Below are 20359 nucleotides of genomic sequence, written 5' to 3' on the forward strand. Positions count from 1 at the left end.
TTGGCTGGAATTGAGATTGGACGCCATGTCGCGTTTGGAGAGCCCCTGATGTGCCTTAACAGTGGAAACCCCCCACAAGTGACACCATTTTGGAAACTAGACCCCTTAAGGAACTTATCTAGGTGTGTGGTGAGCACTTTGAACCCCCATGTGATTCACAGAATTTTATAACGTAGAGCCGTGAAAAAAAAAAATCGCATTTTTTGTACAAAAATGATATTTTTGCCCAAAAATTTTTATTTTCACAAGGGTAACAGGAGAAATTAGACCACTAAAGTTGTTGTGCAATTTCTCCTGAGTACGTCGATACCCGATATGTGGGGGTAAACCACTGTTTGGGCGCACCGCAGAGCTTGGAAGAGAAAGAGTGCCGTTTTACTTTTTCAATGTAGAATTGGCTGGAATTGAGATCGGACGCCATGTCGCGTTTGGAGAGCCCCTGATGTGCCTAAACAGTAGAAATCCCCCACAAGTGACCCCATTTTGGAAACTAGACCCCCCATGGAACTTACCTAGATGTGTGGTGAGAACTTTGAATGCCCAAGTGCTTCACAGAAGTTTTTAATGCAGAGTCGTGAAAATAAAAAATATTTTTTTTTCACAAAAAAGATTTTTTAGCCCCCAAGTTTTTATTTTCACAAGGGTATCAAGAGAAATTGGACCCCAAAATTTGTTGTCCAATTTGTCCTGAGTATGCTGGTACCCCATATGTGGGGGTAAACCACTGTTTGGGCGCACGGCAGAGCTCGGAAGGAAGGAGCGCCGTTTTGGAATGCAGACTTTGATAGAATGGTCTGCGGGCATTATGTTGCGTTTGTAGAGCCCCTGATGTACCTAACCAGTAGAAACCCTCCACAAGTGACCCCATTTTGGAAACTAGACCCCCAAGGAACTTATCTAGATGTGTGGTGAGAACTTTGAATGCCCAAGTGCTTCACAGAAGTTTAGAATGCAGAGTCGTGAAAATAAAAAATATTTTTTTTTCCACAAAAAAAGATATTGTAGCCCCCAAGTTTTTATTTTCACAAGGGTAACAGGAGAAATTGGACTGCAATATTTGTTGTCCAATTTATCCCGAGTACGCTGATGCGCCATATGTGGGGGTAAACCACTGTTTGGGCGCACGGCAGAGCTCGGAAGGGAAGGAGCGCCGTTTTGGAATGCAGACTTTGATAGAATGGTCTGTGGGCATTATGTTGCGTTTGCAGAGCCCCTGATGTACCTAAACAGTAGTAACCCCCCACAAGTGACCCCGTTTTGGAAACTAAACCCCCCAAGGAACTTGTATAGATGTGTGGTGAGAACTTTGAATGCCCAAGTGCTTCACAGAAGTTTATAATGCAGAGTCATAAAAAAAATATATATATTTTTCCACAAAAAGGATTTTGTAGCCCCCAAGTTTTTATTTTCACAAGGGTAACAAGAGAAATTGGACCCCAGAAGTTGTTGTCCAATTTATCCCGAGTACGCTGATGCCCCATATGTGGGGGTAACCCACTGTTTGGGCGCACGGCAGAGCTCAGAAGGGAGGGAGCACCATTTGACTTTTTGAGCGCAAAATTGGCTGTCGTGTTTGGAGACCCCCTGATGTACCTAAACAGTGGAAACCCCCCCAATTCTAGCTCCAACCCTAACCCCAACACACCCCTAACCCTAATCCCAACCTGATCCATAATCCTAATCACTAACCCTAACCATAATCACAACCCTTACCCCAAAACAACCCTAATGTCAACCCTAACCATAACCCTAATCAAAACCCTAAATCCAACACACCCCTAATCCTAATCTCAACCCTAACCTCAAACCTAACCCTAATCCCAATACACCCCTAATCACAACCCTAACCTTAACCCTAATCCCAAACCTAACCCTAATCCCAAGCGTAACCCTAATGCCAACCCTAACCCTAATACCAACCCTAATCCAAACCTTAACCCTAATCCCAACTCTAACCGTAACTTTAGCCCCAACCCTAGCCCTAACTTTAGCCCCAACCCTAACCCTAGCCCTAAGGTTACTTTCACACTTGCGTCGTTTGGCATCTGTCACAATCCGTCGTTTTGGACAAGAAGCGGATCCTGCAAATGTGCCCGCAGGATGTGTTTTTTGCCCATAGACTTGTATTGCCGACGGATCGTGACGGATGGCCACACGTCGCGTCCGTCGTGCACTGGATCAGTGTTTTGGCGGACCGTCAGAACAAAAAAACGTAAAATGTAACTTTTTTTGAACGTCGCATCCGCCATTTCTGACCGCGCATGCGTGGCCGTAATTCCGCCCCCTCCTCCCCAGGACATAGATTGGGCAGCGGATGCGTAGAAAAACTACATCCGCTGCCCACGTTGTGCACAATTTTCACAACGTGCGTCGGTATGTCGGGCCGATACATTGCGACGGCCCCGTACCGACGTAAGTGTGAAAGAAGCCTAACCCTAAATTTAGCGCCAACCCTAACTCTAAATTTAGCCCCAACCCTAACCCTAAATTTAGCCACAACCCTAACCCTAAATTTAGCCCTAACCCTAACCCTAATCCTAGCCCTAACCCTACCCCTAGCCCTAACCCTAGCCCTAACCCTAACCCTACCCCTAACCCTACCCCTAGCCCTAACCCTACCCCTAGCCCTAACCCTACCCCTAACCCTACCCCTAACCCTACCCCTAACCCTACCCCTAACCCTACCCCTACCCCTAGCCCTAACCCTACCCCTAGCCCTACCCCTAACCCTACCCCTAATCCTACCCCTAGCCCTACCCCTACCCTTACCCCAAACCCTACCCCTAACCCTAGCCCTAACCCTAGCCCTAACCCTACCCCTAACCCTACCCCTAATTTTAGCCCCAACTGCGCATGCGCCCGCCATTTTCTTTTCCCCAGAAGACGCCGGCGGCCAGGAGGAGCAGCAGGAGGACCCAGGGACACAGGTGAGTATGGCAGGGTCCCCGAATCCCCCTATTTCTCTGTCCTCTGATGTGCGATCACATCAGAGGACAGAGAATTACACTTAGCTTTTTTTTTTTTTTTTTTGCGGTCGCCGGTAAACAGTTAATTACCGGCGATCGCAAAACAGGGGTCGCTAAAACCGACCCGATCATGCTCTTTGGGGTCTCGGCTACCCCCGGCAGCCGAGACTCCAAAGATTCTCGCGGGGCCGGCCCATTTTGAAGATGGCGGCACCCACCGGGAGCCACGAGGAGCATCGGGGGAGATAGGTAAGTATTGGGGGGCTACCTGGGACCCCTTTTCTCTGTCCTCCGATGTGCGATCACATCGGAGGACAGAGAAATTAAAAAGAAATCGCGGTTTTTTTTGCGATCGCCGGTAAACGGTTAATTACCGGCGATCGCAAAAGCGGGGTGGGTAAAAAAAAACCCGAATCATGTTCTCTGGGGTCTCGGCTACCTCCGGCAGCCGAGACCCCGGAGAAAATCCGACTCTTGGGGGTGCTATTTACTTTTTCCACAGCGCCTGTGGTTTAAGTACCCTTAGCGGCCGCCGTTAAAAGGCGTATCGGTGGTCGCTAAGGGGTTAAAAAAGCTTCCAGGGGTACACGGGCAGCAGTGGTGTGGTCAGTGGAGGAGTATTGGAGGGAGGGACCGCAGACAGGCTTAGTAGGCCTAATATAACAAAAGTAGGCTGTAGGCACTTTAAAAGAGGTTCCAGGGGTACACGGGCAGCATTGGTCTGGTCAGTGGAGGACTATTGGAAGGAGGGACCGCAGACAGGCTTAGTAGGCCTAACATAACAAAAGTAGGCTGTAGGCACTTTAAAATAGCTTCCAGGGGTACACGGGCAGCAGTGGTGTGGTCAGTGGAGGACTATTGGAAGGATGGACCGCAGACAGGCTTAGTAGGCCTAACATAACAAAAGTTGGCTCTATGCACTTGGAATTATCTTGCAGGGGTACACAGGCAGCATTGGTGTTGTCAGCGGAGGCCGATTGTAATGAGTATCTAAAGTTAGTACTCCCAAAATATAAATAGATGTTAATGTCTCGCAATACAACAAAACCAAAAAACAAAAGGGTGGCATACTTAGGTACAGGGGTGGGCTCCTCTGCTGTGTTTTTGACCTAGTAATTTGGCGCAAAGTATTTACTGGTGTAAATATAGGACACTGCCCCAGACTATTTTAAGTAGCATCATACATGTTAACACATTGGTATTGTCAGTGCCAGGCATTGAAGGATGTCAGCGCATAGACTAAACATTGGTGGAGCTGTGAGAGATAATTTTGCAAATCGTAGAGCACTGTTTGAGCTGGGGTCGGGGGAAACTGTCTTGTGGTCGGCGGTACAGGCCCAGGGCCCCTCATGTTACAACAGTGTGTCTGACGTTGGTTGCGCGCCACCACCGCCAGAGACACTTTATTGTAGTATGAGGGACCCAGTGGCAGTGCCGTTGACCAAAAGCGTGCACACCCACCTCTTCAGACAAACGGCACTCTCACGGGTGCTTGCGCCAAGTGGCGAGACCACGGCCCCGTGGGGGGAGTTTGGCCATTTGGGGAGGTGTAAACATGTCGTATGCTGGACAAACAGCTGCTGCAAATTACGAGATTGGAAAACTCAGTCAGAGCAGTCCACAAGCAAGACCTTTTCATTGGAAAGCTAGGTGTTAGCCGGGAAAGGTGGGGCAAAATAATTCGAAATCCAGTAGTGGTTCATTTTAATGAAGGCTAGATCATCAACATTTTGGGTTGCCAGACAAGTCCTTTTTTCGGTTAATATTGAACCAGCAGCACTGAATACTCTTTCTGATAGCACACTAGCTGCTGGGCAAGCAAGCTCCTGCAATGCATATTCTGCCAATTCTGGCCAGGTGTCTAATTTGGATGCCCAGTAATCAAATGGGAATGACGGTTGAGGGAGAACATCGATAAGGGATGAAAAATAGTTAGTAACCATACTGGACAAATGTTGTCTCCTGTCACTTTGAATTGATGCTGCAGTACCTGTCCTGTCTGCGGTCATAGCAAAATCACTCCACAACCTGGTCAGAAAACCCCTATGTCCAATGCCACTTCTGATTTGTGCACCTCTAACACCTCTGGTCTGCTGCCCCCTGCAGCTCCTGTGAGAACGATCACCGGCGCTGTGTGCTGGGAATGCCTGAATCAAACGGTCAACAAGAGTTGATTGTTTGGTTGCTAATATTTGTTCCAAGTTCTCATAGTTACATAGTTACATAGTTATTAAGGTTGAAGGAAGACTATATGTCCATCTAGTTCAACCCATAGCCTAACCTAACATGTTGATCCAGAGGAAGGCGAAAAAACCCCATGTGCAAAGAGTAAGCTCCACAATGGGGAAAAAAATTCCTTCCCGACTCCACATACGGCAATCAGACTAGTTCCCTGGATCAACGCCCTATCAAGGAATCTAGTGTATATACCCTGTAACATTATACTTTTCCAGAAAGGTATCCAGTCCCCTCTTAAATTTAAGTAATGAATCCCTCATTACAACATCATACGGCAGAGAGTTCCATAGTCTCACTGCTCTTACAGTAAAGAATCCGCGTCTGTTATTATGCTTAAACCTTTTTTCCTCCAACCGCAGAGGATGCCCCCTTGTCCCTGTTTCAGGTCTATGATTAAAAAGATCATCAGAAAGGTCTTTGTACTGTCCCCTCATATATTTATACATTAAAATAAGATCACCCCTTAGTCTTCGTTTTTCCAAACTAAATAGCCCCAAGTGTAATAACCTATCTTGGTATTGCAGACCCCCCAGTCCTCTAATAACCTTGGTCGCTCTTCTCTGCACCCGCTCCAGTTCAGCTATGTCTTTCTTAAACACCGGAGACCAGAACTGTGCACAGTATTCTAAGTGTGGTCGAACTAGTGACTTGTATAGAGGTAAAATTATGTTCTCCTCATGAGCATCTATGCCTCTTTTAATGCATCCCATTATTTTATTTGCCTTTGTAGCAGCTGCCTGACACTGGCCACTGAATTTAAGTTTGTCATCCACCCATACACCCAGGTCTTTTTCATTGACGGTTTTGCCCAGAGTTTTAGAATTAAGCACATAATTATACATCTTATTACTTCTACCCAAGTGCATGACCTTACATTTATCCCCATTAAAGCTCATTTGCCATTTATCAGCCCAAGCTTCTAGTTTACATAAATCATCCTGTAATATAAAATTGTCCTCCTCTGTATTGATTACCCTGCAGAGTTTAGTGTCATCTGCAAATATTGAAATTCTACTCTGAATGCCCCCTACAAGGTCATTAATAAATATGTTAAAAAGAAGAGGGCCCAATACTGACCCCTGTGGTACCCCACTGCTAACCGCTACCCAGTCCGAGTGTGCTCCATTAATAACCACCCTTTGCTTCCTATCCCTGAGCCAGCTCTCAACCCACTTACACATATTTTCCCCTATCCTCATTATTCTCATTTTATGTATCAACCTTTTGTGTGGCACCGTATCAAAAGCTTTTGAAAAGTCCATATACACTACATCCACTAGGTTCCCTTGGTCCAATCCAGAACTTACCTCTTCATAGAAACTGATCAAATTAGTCTGACATGAACGGTCCCTAGTAAACCCGTGCTGATACTGGGTCATGAGGTTATTCCTCTTCAGATACTCCAGTATAGCATCCCTTAGAATGCCCTCCAGTATTTTACCCACAGTAGAGGTTAAGCTTACTGGCCTATAATTTCCGAGTTCAGTTTTTGTCCCCTTTTTGAATATTGGCACCACATTTGCTATACGCCAGTCCTGTGGCACAGACCCTGTTATTATGGAGTCTTTAAAGATTAAAAATAATGGTCTATCAATGACTGTACTTAATTCCTGCAGTACTCGAGGGTGTATCCCATCCGGGCCCGGAGATTTGTCAATTTTAGTGATTTTTAGACGCCGCCGCACTTCCTGCTGGGTTAAGCAGGTGACATTTAATTGGGAATTTTTATCACTAGACATTTTGTCTGCCATGGGATTTTCTTGTGTAAATACAGATGAAAAAAAGTCATTCAGCATATTGGCTTTTTCCTCATCCTCATCCACCAACTCACCCAGACTATTTTTAAGGGGGCCAACACTATCATTTTTTAGTTTCTTACTATTTATGTAGTTAAAGAATATTTTAGGATTATTTTTACTCTCTCTGGCAATGAGTCTCTCTGTCTCAATCTTTGCTGCCTTGATTTGCTTTTTACAGAATTTATTTAATTTTCTGTATTTATTTAATGCCTCCTCACTACCTACTTCCTTTAATTCTCTAAATGCTTTCTTTTTGTCACTTATTGCGCCCCTTACAGCTCTATTTAGCCATATTGGTTTCCTCCTATTTCTAGTATGTTTATTCCCATACGGTATATACTGTGCACAGGTCCTATCCAGGATGCTAATAAACGTCTCCCATTTTCTTTGTGTATTTTTGTGTCTCAGGATATCGTCCCAGTTAATTGCACCAAGATCCTCTCTCATCCGTTGGAAATTTGCCCTCCTGAAGTTTAGTGTCCTTGTAACCCCTCTACTACACATCTTTTTAAAGGATACTTGAAAACTTATTATTTTGTGATCGCTATTTCCCAAGTGACCCCCAACCCTTATATTTGCTATGCGGTCTGGCCTGTTGGTTAATATTAGGTCTAGCAGTGCCCCCCTTCTTGTTGGGTCCTGAACCAGTTGTGAAAGGTAATTGTCTCTCATAATTGTCAAAAACTGATTACCTTTGCTGGAACTGCAGGTTTCTATTCCCCAATCTATTTCAGGGTAGTTGAAGTCCCCCATAATAATGACTTCTCCTTGAGTCGCAGCTTCATCTATTTGCTTTACGAGGATATTCTCCATTGCTTCCATTATTTTTGGAGATTTATAACAAACCCCTATCAGTAATTTATTATTTTTTCCCCCTCCCCTTATCTCCACCCACAGGGATTCTACATTTTCATTAAATTCACCTATATTATCGCGCAGGATGGGTTTTAAGGATGATTTTACATATAGACACACCCCTCCCCCTCGCTTATCTGTACGGTCATTTCTGAACAGGCTGTAGCCCTGCAAGTTAACAGCCCAGTCATGGCTCTCATCCAGCCACGTTTCAGATATCCCCACCATGTAACATAGTAACATATAACATAGTTAGTAAGGCCGAAAAAAGACATTTGTCCATCCAGTTCAGCCTATATTCCATCATAATAAATACCCAGATCTACGTCCTTCCACAGAACCTAATAATTGTATGATACAAATGTCATAATTATGCTCCAACAACATTAGTTCTAATTCGTCCATTTTGTTGGCGAGGCTTCTGGCATTAGTATACATGCACTTTATGTTCCTCTCTGTACTTCTATTTCTTAAATTATTAACTGTTCTAACCCCAACCCCCATGCCACCGCCACCCCCAACTTCCTTATTTGTGCCCAGGTCTCTGTCTGCACTATCTTCCCCTCCTATAAAATGAATACCCTCCCCCCCAATTCCTAGTTTAAACACTCCTCCAACCTTCTAGCCATTCTCTCCCCCAGCACAGCTGCACCCTCCCCATTGAGGTGCAGCCCGTCCCTAGCGTAGAGCCTGTAGCCAACTGAGAAGTCGGCCCAGTTCTGCAGGAACCCAAACCCCTCTTTCCTACACCAATTCTTGAGCCACTTATTAACCTCCCTAATCTCCCGTTGCCTCTCTGGCGTGGCACGTGGTACCGGCAGTATTTCGGAAAATACCACGTTGGAGGTCCTTGCTTTCAGCTTGCAGCCTAATTCCCTGAAATCATCTTTAAGGACCTTCCACCTACCTCTAACTTTGTCATTAGTGCCAATGTGCACCATGACCGCTGGGTCCTCACCAGCCCCTCCCAATAATCTGTCCACCCGATCAGCGATGTGTCGGACTCGAGCGCCAGGTAGGCAGCACACCGTTCGACGATCCCTGTCTTTGTGACAGATTGCCCTATCTGTTCCCCTAATAATTGAGTCCCCCACTACCAGCACCTGTCTGGCCTGCCCTGCTCTCCTATTTCCCTCCTTACTGGAGCAGTCACTCCTCCGGCTTTCAGAGGACATGCCTGGCTGCAGCACTGCTACCCCTGTACTGGCACCCCCCTCATCTGCCAACTTAGCAAACTTATTGGGGTGTTCCAGATCAGGACTAGCCTCCCTGGCACTCTTCCCTCTACCCCGCTTCCTAACTGTCCCCCAGCTTGCTACTTCATTGTCCTGCAGCTCCATCCCACCATCACCCCCCTCATCTGTCCCATTGAGCGTCTGCTCCGTGAGCAGAAGACTCCTCTCCATATTGTCTATGGATCTCAGTGTTGCCAGCTGCACATTTAGAGTCAGAATCTGGGTTTCCAAATGCACAACGTGCTCACATCTCGCACAGCAGTATGCACCCTCGATCGGCTGCTCAAGGACTGCATACATGTGGCAAGATGTGCACTGGATGGCATTAACAAGAGTGGAGCACATTTCCTAATGGGGATTGCACCAGACAGAAAAGTTCAATTAAAAAATAAATAAATAAATAAATACAAAGTATTAATAAAAATCAGACAGCAATTCCTCCCCTGGAAACTCCCTGAATCCAAAGTCACTGAATCACAAGTCACACATACCGCCGTCCACACTTACGCTCAGGACACACTCAGCTCGCTCACACTCGCTCTGCTGAAGATTTATAGATTTTTTTTTTTCTAGTTCCCCTCAACAGCAATCAACCTTGCTGTTCAAATGCACTTCCAAAAAGGACTTGAGCCCCAAACAGCTGCCCCTTATAAGCCCTTAACTATGAGCCCCCACCCTAAGTTAACCCTTATGAATATAACTACCCCCAATTCAGCAACTCACACCAATTCACACAGGTATTTGTTAAAGGCTTTCCAAATACCTCTTCACTGAATCACAAGTCACACTTACCGCCGTCCACATTTACGCTCTGGACACACTCAGCTCGCTCACACTCGCTCTGCTGAAGATTTATAGATTTTTTTTTTTTTCTAGTTCCCCTCAACAGCAATCAACCTTGCTGTTCAAATGCACTTCCAAAAAGGACTTGAGCCCCAAACAGCTGCCCCTTATAAACCCTTAACTATGAGCCCCCACCCTAAGTTAACCCTTATGAATATACCTACCCCCAATTCAGCAACTCACACCAATTCACACAGGTATTTGTTAAAGGCTTTCCAAATACCTCTTCACTGAATCACAAGTCACACTTACCGCCGTCCACACTTACGCTCAGGACACACTCAGCTCGCTCACACTCGCTCTGCTGAAGATTTATAGATTTTTTTTTTTTTTTTTCTAGTTCCCCTCAACAGCAATCAACCTTGCTGTTCAAATGCACTTCCAAAAAGGAAGTGCATAATATTGTGGCATAATATTTTGCAATTTGCCTTTATAGCGAAGATCAAGGAGGCAGGCCAACCAGTAATCGTCATTGGTCATCATTTTAGTAATGCGTGTGTCCCTTTTAAGGATACGTAAGGCATAATCCGCCATGTGGGCCAAAGTTCCAGTTGTCAAATCTGCGGTTGTGCTGGGTTGAGGGGCAGTTTCAGGCAAATCTACGTCACTTGTGTCCCTCAAAAAACCAGAACCCGGCCTTGCCACGCCACCAATTTTCAGTGGCCCTGGAGAAGCTTCCTCATTAAAAAAATACTCATCCCCATCATCCTCCTCGTCCTCCTCCTCCTGTTCGCCCGCTACCTCGTCCTGTACACTGCCCTGACCACACAATGGCTGACTGTCATCAAGGCTTTCCTCTTCCTCTGCTGCAGACGCCTGCTCCTTTATGTGCGTCAAACTTTGCATCAGCAGACGCATTAGGGGGATGCTCATGCTTATTATGGTGTTGTCTGCACTTACCAGCTGTGTGCATTCCTCAAAACACTGAAGGACTTGACACATGTCTTGTATCTTCGACCCCTGCACACCTGACAACTCCATGTCTGCCATCCTACTGCCTGCCCGTGTATGTGTATCCTCCCACAAATACATAACAGCCCGCCTCTGTTCGCACAGTCTCTGAAGCATGTGCAGTGTTGAGTTCCACCTTGTTGCAATGTCGATGATTAGGCGATGCTGGGGAAGGTTCAAAGACCGCTAATAGGTCTGCATACGGCTGGAGTGTACGGGCGAACGGCGGATGTGCGAGCAAAGTCCGCGCACTTTGAGGAGCAGGTCGGATAACCCAGGATAACTTTTCAGGAAGCACTGCACCACCAGGTTTAAGGTGTGAGCCAGGCAAGGAATGTGTTTCAGTTGGGAAAGGGAGTTGGCAGCCATGAAATTCCTTCCGTTATCACCCACTACCTTGCCTGCCTCAAGATCTACAGTGCCCAGCCACGACTGCGTTTCTTTCTGCAAGAACTCGGACAGAACTTCCGCGGTGTGTCTGTTGTCGCCCAAACACTTCATAGCCAATACAGCCTGCTGACACTTGCCAGTAGCTGACCCCATAATGGGACACCTGGTGTGCAACAGTGGCAGCTGCGGATGGAGTGGTTGTGCCACTGCAGTCTGTGGACTAGCTCTCGCTTCTGCAGGAGGACGAGGAGGGGGGGGGCGAACGGCTACAGCCAACTGTTTCCTAGACCGTGGGCTAGGCAGAACTGTCCCAATATTGCTGTCCCCTGTGGACCCTGCATCCACCACATTCACCCAGTGTGCCGTGATGGACACGTAACGTCCCTGGCCATGCCTACTGGTCCATGCATCTGTTGTCAGGTGCACCTTTGTACTCACAGATTGCCTGAGTGCATGGACGATGCGCTCTTTAACATGCTGGTGGAGGGCTGGGATGGCTTTTCTCGAAAAGAAGTGTCGACTGGGTAGCTCGTAGCGTGGTTCAGCGTAGTCCATCAGGGCTTTGAAAGCATCGCTTTCAACTAACCGGTAGGGCATCATCTCTAACGAGATTAGTCTAGCTATGTGGGCGTTAAAACCCTGTGTACGCGGATGCGAGGATGAGTACTTCCTTTTTCTAACGAGAGTCTCATGTAGGGTGAGCTGGACTGGAGAGCTGGAGATCGTGGAACTAGCGGGGGTGCCAGTGGACATGGCAGACTGAGAGACGGTTGGAGATGGTATTCTTGCCGGTGCCCTAGATGCAGTGTTTCCTATTACGAAACTGGTGATTCCCTGACCATGACTGCTTTGGCCTGGCAACGAAACCTGCACAGATACTGCAGGTGGTGCGGAAAATGGTGGCATTACAGCGACGGAAAGTATGTAGCATTGCTTACCAGCTTCATTGGCCGAGGGTGCTACAACCTTAAGGGACGTTTGGTAGTTAGTCCAGGCTTGCAAATGCATGGTGGTTAAATGTCTATGCATGCAACTTGTATTTAGACTTTTCAGATTCTGACCTCTGCTTAAGGTAGTTGAACATTTATGACAGATGACTTTGCGCTGATCAATTGGATGTTGTTTAAAAAAATGCCAGACTGCACTCTTTCTAGCATCGGATACCTTTTCAGGCATTGCAGACTGAGCTTCTTTAACCGGATGGCCACGCTGTCCTCCAACTGGTTTTGGCTTTGCCACGCATTTTGGGCCAGATACGGGCCCGGCAGATGGAACCTGTTGCGATGTTGATGCCTGCTGCGGCCCTTCCTCCTCCACTTCAGAACTACTGCCGCCTGCACCCTGTTCCCCCAATGGCTGCCAATCGGGGTCAACAACTGGGTCATCTATGACCTCCTCTTCTATCTCATGTGCAACTTCGTCTGTGTTACCGTGTAAGCCGGTGGTATAGCGTTTGTGACGGGGCACCATAGTCTCATCAGGGTCTGATTCTGGATCAGTACACTGCGAGGGCAATGTGGTGGTCTGAGTCAAAGGAACAGCATAGTAATCTGGCTGTGGTTGTGCATCTGTGCACTCCATGTCCGATTCAACTTGTAATGGGCATGGCCTGTTAACTGTTTCACTTTCTAACCCAGGAACAGTATGTGTAAAGAGCTTCATGGAGTAACCTGTTGTGTCGCCTGATGCATTCTTCTCTGTTGTTGTTTTTGCTGAACAGGACAATGGAGCGACTTGTCCCTGAGCGTGAACATCCACTAACGACGCGCTGCTTTTACATTTACCAGTTTCAGAAGAGGAGGCAAAAGAGCTAGAGGCTAAGTCAGCAAGGAAAGCCAAAACTTGCTCTTGCTGCTCCGGCTTTAAAAGCGGTTTTCCTACTCCCAGAAAAGGGAGCGTTTGAGGCCCTGTGTAACCTGGCTCCACAGCTCGAGACTTAGGTGCTATATTGTTTTTCCCACAACCACCTGATGCTCCACCACCACTACCATCATTACCAGCTGGCAATGAACGCCCACGGCCACGACCTCTTCCACCAGACTTCTTCATTGTTTTAAAAACGTAACCAAAGTAACGGTATTTGTTACTGTAAAACAACTTACAAGGTGAACTCAAACTTCTGTAGGATTTAGATATACCTTTATAGGTGGGTGAGACTGCAAGGAAAATCAGGCACAATGTTACACACTCGGTTTTCTGTGGCACAAAATGAGACAGATGCCACACACGCAGGACTGGCGCTGAAGCACAAATGCCAATATTAATCTCCCACTATTTTTTTTTTCAGGGAGAATTTAACCCCCCCCCAAAAAAAAAAAACCAGACACTAGGCTTTCTGTGGCCCACAATTTGAGAGAGATGGCACACACGGCTGGCACAGAAGCACACATGCCAATATTAATCTCCCACTATTTTTTTTTTCAGGGAGAATTTAAACCCCCCCCCCCAAAAAAAAAAAAAACAGACACTAGGCTTTCTGTGGCCCACAATTTGAGAGAGAGGGCACACACGACTGGCACAGAAAATGCCAATATTAATCTCCCACTATTTATTTTTTTTCAGGGAGAATTTAAAAACAAACAAAAAAAAAAACCAGACACTAGGCTTTCTGTGGCCAACAATTTGAGAGAGATGGCACACACGACTGGCACTGAAGCACAAATGCCAATATTAATCTCCCACTATTTTTTTTTTCAGGGAGAATTCAAAAACCAAAATAAAAAAAAACAGACACTAGGCTTTCTGTGGCCCACAATTTGAGAGAGATGGCACACACGACTGGCACTCAAGCACAAATGCCAATATTAATCTCCCATTTTTTTTTTAAAGGGAGAATTAAAAAACAAAAAAAAAACAGTATTGCAGACACTAGGTTTTCTGTGGCCCACAATTTGAGAGAGATGCCACACACGCAGGACTGTCACTCAAGCACAAATGCCAATCTTAATCTCCCACTTTTTTTTTGTTTCTGGGAGAATTGTCAAGAAATCAGGGCCAGTATTACACACTAGGCTTTCTGTGCCCCAAAATTGGAGAGAGATGGCACACACAGGACTGGCACTCTAGCAGAAATGCCAATCTTAATCTCCCACTACTTTTTTGTTAGGGAGAATTGCCAAGAAATCAGGGCCAGTATTACACACTAGGCTTTCTGTGCCCCAAAATTGGAGAGAGATGGCACACACAGGACTGGCACTCTAGCAGAAATGCCAATCTTAATCTCCCACTACTTTTTTTTAGGGAGAATTGCCAAGAAATCAGGGCCAGTATTACACACTAGGCTTTCTGTGCCCCAAAATTGGAGAGAGATGGCACACACAGGACTGGCACTCTAGCAGAAATGCCAATCTTAATCTACCACTACTTTTTTTTGTTAGGGAGAATTGCCAAGAAATCAGGGCCAGTATTACACACTAGGTTTTCTGTCCCCCAAAATTGGAGAGAGATGGCACACACAGGACTGGCACTCTAGCAGAAATGCCAATCTTAATCTCCCACTACTTTTTTTTGTTAGGGAGAATTAAAAAAAAAAAAAAAAAAAAGGATTATAGACACTAGGCTTTCTGTGCCCCACAATTGGAGAGAGATGGCACACACGACTGGCACTCAAGCACAAATGCCAAGATTAATCTCCCACTATTTTTTTTTTTCAGGGAGAATTAAAAAAAAAAAAAACAGGGACTGTCCTACAATTACTATCTCCCTGCAGTAATCTCAGCAAGGTATGGCAGGCAGCAATAACAAGGAGTGGACTGCTGCACAAATTAAATCAAAAGTGTGGACAAACAAGATAGCTGTGCAGAAAGGAAGGAACAGCAGGATTTGTGCTTTTAAAAAAGCAGTTGGTTTGCACAGCGGCATACACACAGCAATGCAGCTATCAGGGAGCCTTCTAGGGCAGCCCAATGAGCTACAGCGCTGAGGAAAAAAAATGTAGCATCCACTGTCCCTGCAAACAAAAGTTGGTGTTGGACAGTGGAAATCGCTACAGCACAAGCGGTTTGGGGGTTAATGAACCCTGCCTAACGCTATCCCTGCTTCTGACGAAGCGGCAGCAACCTCTCCCTATGCTCAGATCAGCAGCAGTAACATGGCGGTCGGCGGGAATGCCCCTTTATAGCCCCTGTGACGCCGCAGACAGCAAGCCAATCACTGCAATGCCCTTCTGTAAGATGGTGGGGACCAGGACCTATGTCATCACGCTGCCCACACTCTGTGTCCACCTTCATTGGCTGAGGAATGGCGCTTTTCGCGTCATTGAAACGCGACTTTGGCGCAAAAGTCGCGTACCGCATGGCCTACCCCACACAGGCATCGGGTCGGGTTTCATGAAACCTGACTGTGCCAAAAGTCGGCGACTTTTGAAAATGAACGATCCGTTTCGCTCAACCCTAATACCCACTATTCTTTGGAAAGTGGACTAAGGTATAGGAAATACAGTATACTGGAGACATTAAGAAAAACAGTAATCTACATATCAGAAAAAAATGCTTCACCTTACAAAATAGTTTCTATTGAACCAAAATAATTTCACATGCAAAATAGACAACAAAATATGAGCAGAAATTAAAAGTGCTTGACATTAGACTGTTGTTGATACGATTTTTCAGGGTTTTCCCTACATTACATCCAACAGTAATCTGCCATCATTGAGTCATTCAAAAAACCCTTGGTAGCGGTGATGGCTAACAGCTGAAAAATGAAGTTAACAGTAGATGAATACAAAGAGAGGTAGATGTTTAAGAAATAAGAAAACTAGAATGCCTACTATAGGTACATGAAACAGAACAGACTTCTATACATTTTTGCAGAGCCTCGTATATTTAGATTGATTTTGCGTTGACATTTGAAGCACTGTGAATAGTTGTTCTCTTTTATGCACATCAAATTACATTTTGTAACCTTTCACATACAATAAAGAATTCGACTTCATCCACAGGCACAATATTTCTGCATACCTCTGTGTAATTTTGTTTTTTTTTTACAAATGCTGTTTGAACAGTTAGCAGATAACAGGCAGCATATTTCTAACCACTCAAACTACTGAATATCGAAATGCAGTTTTCATATTTAAATAATTGAATGGGAGCAAGGAAGGGTTAATAATACGATTGAATGCCTTAATAATCTAATCATAATCACTTCATTTTATCTCATTTTTTCCGCATTTTTAGTTTTCATACATTGTGTTAAATAAGTAAGTGAATGTAATTATGCGTTTTCACTTTTTGCCCTTATTCTTGACTATTTAATCAGCTGTCGTATTATCAATTTGTCATCTTTACAAAAAATCTATTTAATTCATATGGGAAGGACAAGAACATTTTGTGCTTCAGCAATAGCTGAAAACATGCTGTTTTATGAGGCTTCTTGTTTTTATGGCTCATGCTTCACAAAATCATGTGGCTGCTTTGAGGATGTTTATATTTTACTAGTTTTATAAATCTAACATTACTAATCATGGTCGACAGTGATATAATATAAATAGTTATCTTTTAAATGTACATTTGATTTACCAGCTGCCATAATTTGCAGAAGATACTGTACTTGCACAGACCTCGTGTGATGATATATTTTCTTATTACCATGCTGAGGAGAACATTTATTTGAAACTCATTATTGAGTTATATCAAAAAAGCTTTCATGGTCATCTGCTATCAGGGTTCCCTGTAGATTTTCAATCTGTTTATTTATTTTATTTCAATTTATTTTTCAATTTAACTTTTTTCTTAAATGATACACAAAGTAGATTGAAACTGACTATTTTTGTGATTAATTTTTATTTTTTTTATTAAACTAATGCTCTGAAATAAAACTTCCACTATAATGGAATTTAGTATCAAATATGAGAAATCCATTTATTAGGTAAAGTAGATAAGTAAAGAAATCTGAGTAAATGTTATTAGCATCCAAAAGAACAGATTAAAAATTACATTTTGGGTTCTATTGAAACAAACTGTAAACTGGTATAATTACCATTCTATAGCTGGCTGATCTAATATTTAGACAAATTTGGAGAATTATAATTTGTTTATTGTCTCTTCAGAGAGGAAGAGGACTAGAACTCTAGTGCCACCTATTGGAAGTAGCAATTCCAACAGTCAATGTCGACCCTTTAATGAGCCTTGTCACATGACTTAGGATAAAAGCCAAACCAGAATCTCAATTGGCAGACACTATGTTTCGGGGTACTGCCTCTCGTCAGTGCAAAGTGGAGATCTGGTTTGGCTGAGTGAGGGCTGTCTGACTGGGATCAAAGAAGTATTGTTTCTCCTTGCGGACAGTGACATGTTCGGCATGTCGAGATGAGGAGACTTAGAGCCGCAATGCTCCTCTGAGAAATATGCAAATTGACTCTTCAGAGAGGTAGAGGACTTGAACTCTAGTGCCACCTATTTGAAGTAGCAATCCCAACAGTCAATGTCGACCCTTTAACGAGCCTTGTCACATGACTTAGGATAAAAGCCAAACCAGAATCTCAATTTGCAGACACTGTCTTCATGCTTAACATTTCACTCTCCGCAAGGAGAAACAATACTTCATAGATCCCATATTTATTATCATTCTAACTGCCATCTGATGTTTTTACACTTAAAGAAGGTCTCCAGTTTAAATATTAATTTAAAGACAAAAAATATTTCTTTGTTCCTCTAATACAGACCAGAGCAAAGTGCAGCCCGCACCGTGCCTGCTCACTGTCTCCGCTGTTTATATCCATGTTGACTGCATTGGTGGAGGAGGGGCCTCGGGCCACTTCCTCCACCAATCAGCATGTGAAACAGCTGATGCAATAACGTCATTTCGTCATGTCAACTGTGTACTGTACTGTACTGGGGAGGCTGTGTGGGCCTCATTTGCTGGACATGGGGAGGCTGTGTGGGCCTCATATGCTGGACAAGGGGAGACTGTGTGGGCCTCATATTCTGGACATGGGGAGGTTGTGTGGGCCTCATATGCTGGACATGGGGAGGTTGTGTGGGCCTCATGCTGGACATGGGAAGGCTTTGTGGACCTCATATGCTGGACATGTGGAGGCTGTGTGGGCCTCATATGATGGACATGGGGAGACTGTGTGGGCATTATGTGCTGGATATGGAGAGGCTGTGTGGACCTCATATGATGGACATGGAGAGGTTGTGTGGGCCTCATGCTGGACATGGGAAGGCTTTGTGGACCTCATATGCTGGACATGCGGAGGCTGTGTGGGCCTCATATGCTAGACATCAGGGGGCTGTACGAGGCTCATATGGTATATAGAAGAGGCTGTATCTGATTTCAAACAGGTAATGTTGGCATGCTTAATACTGCTCAATATTGAGCGATAATTAATATTAAAGGAAATCTGTCACCTACTTTTTTATATATATGCTTCTGTCACTGCCATGAGGGGCTTATCTACAGCATTCTGTAATGAAAAATAAGAAAAACAAGTTACATTATACTCACCTGGGGGGACGTCCATTGCGGTCCGGTCTGATGGGGTCACGGTCCGGGTCCGGCGCCTCCCATCTAATCGTGATGATGTCCTCTTCCTTGCTTCTGTCATAGCTCCTGCGCAGGCGTACTTTATCTGCCCTGTTGAGGGCAGAACAAAATACTGCAGTTCGCAGGCGCCAGGAAAGGTCCGATAAGCCCAGCATATTCCAGTATTCCTGCCTGTGTAAATAGGCTATTAAAAAGGGACTGATCAGCAAACATGGAGCTGATTGGAGGTTGCTTAGTGCAACCGGAACTTACTTCTACCATATTAATAAATTGTTTACCCCTGTTAGTTAAACATATTTGCTGTTTATAGATTTAATCCATATAATGCTGCATAAAAGTACAATTTAAGTCAATCAGAGCGGTACACAACTACCGTATATAGTGATTGGACCCCCTAATGGCAACAGCAGGCAGCTAAGACTTTTACAAGCAGCAGTCTACGGGAGAGGTACATTTAATTTAATCTCCGTGTTCTCAAGTTCATTTATTTCTTTAATTTTGCTTTAACTCTTACTAATTCCCTACCTTGCGAACACTTTGATTTCTAAAACTGTCTGCAACTACCACTTTAATTTATTTTATCTGCTGACTTTTTTTCAGCTTATGAATTGCAAAATTGTCCAGATCCTCATCCATTTAAGAATGGCTACATCATTAATTCAGATTATAGCGTGGGACAATCAATAACTTTTGAATGTTATCCAGGATATGTTCTGATAGGACACGCTGTTCTCACTTGCCAGCATGGTATTAATAGAAATTGGAACTATCCTTTTCCAAGATGTGAAGGTAAGTGCATTATCCTAAGAGCTTGTTTGCCAATTACTTTGTTTTTAAGCATCTTAGGGAGAGCAGTGTTGAAAGCTATATTTTTAAAAGAAGAAATTAATTAATATGGGGTCAAAAGTATTGAGTGCTGACTTTGTAAGTCAGGAATATAAAGTGAATCTTATTGGCGGAGTTGGATTGAAGTTCTTTATTCCATGTGTATAAGTGGCATGGCATTCTTAACGAGCAGTTATTTATTGTTAAGGAGATTAACATTACAACTTGCACCTTCCCTCTCTGGAGACAAGTAAATATGATGCCATAAATAGGGCTATTTGCTGCGTGATTCATTAGCCCTAATTTTTCATTATTGTGGAAGCATTCAGCAGTTTCTCATAGCGCAATGATTGTGTCTGCATTTTATGCTTCACAAAACCTTTGTTGCTAAGGTTAATAATCTGAAGAAAAAGTAGTCAATAACTTTGTAGTCATGAAAAAAAAAGCCCACAATAATGCTCATTTTATGGCGCTCGGCTTAAATGAAGTGTAACACACTGTACCTTCATTTAAGCAAAACTAATGACTACATTAATTATTTGTAAAGTGGAGCACAAGCAGTTTTATCAGGGAGGCAAAGCATACTTAGCTTTTTGCTTTTTCCTTTGATTCCTCCTCTTTAGACTGCTAATTGCAGGAGCAATTTTTGTGATGTTTATAAACCTGTATTAAGTTTTATAAAAAAAAAATCATCTGTCCCTGTAATGTTTAATAAATTAACTAACGGCGATAATTGCATTCACAATTAAAAATCTTCTACCAGTAACTTTAA

General features: G+C 44.3%; 1 protein-coding gene across 1 annotated transcript in view; it reads left to right on the top strand.

Moving 5' to 3' along the window:
* Positions 1 to 20359, top strand: part of CSMD1 (CUB and Sushi multiple domains 1) — a 3308788-nt gene that overhangs the window by 2920225 nt on the left and 368204 nt on the right. The window contains exon 42 of the mRNA XM_069726899.1: positions 19363 to 19551. Within this exon, the coding sequence (XP_069583000.1) occupies positions 19363 to 19551 (189 nt within the window). The remainder of the gene's footprint in view (positions 1 to 19362; positions 19552 to 20359) is intronic.

Source organism: Ranitomeya imitator, chromosome 5 (assembly GCF_032444005.1).
Source record: "Ranitomeya imitator isolate aRanImi1 chromosome 5, aRanImi1.pri, whole genome shotgun sequence".
NCBI classification, from domain to species: domain Eukaryota; kingdom Metazoa; phylum Chordata; class Amphibia; order Anura; family Dendrobatidae; genus Ranitomeya; species Ranitomeya imitator.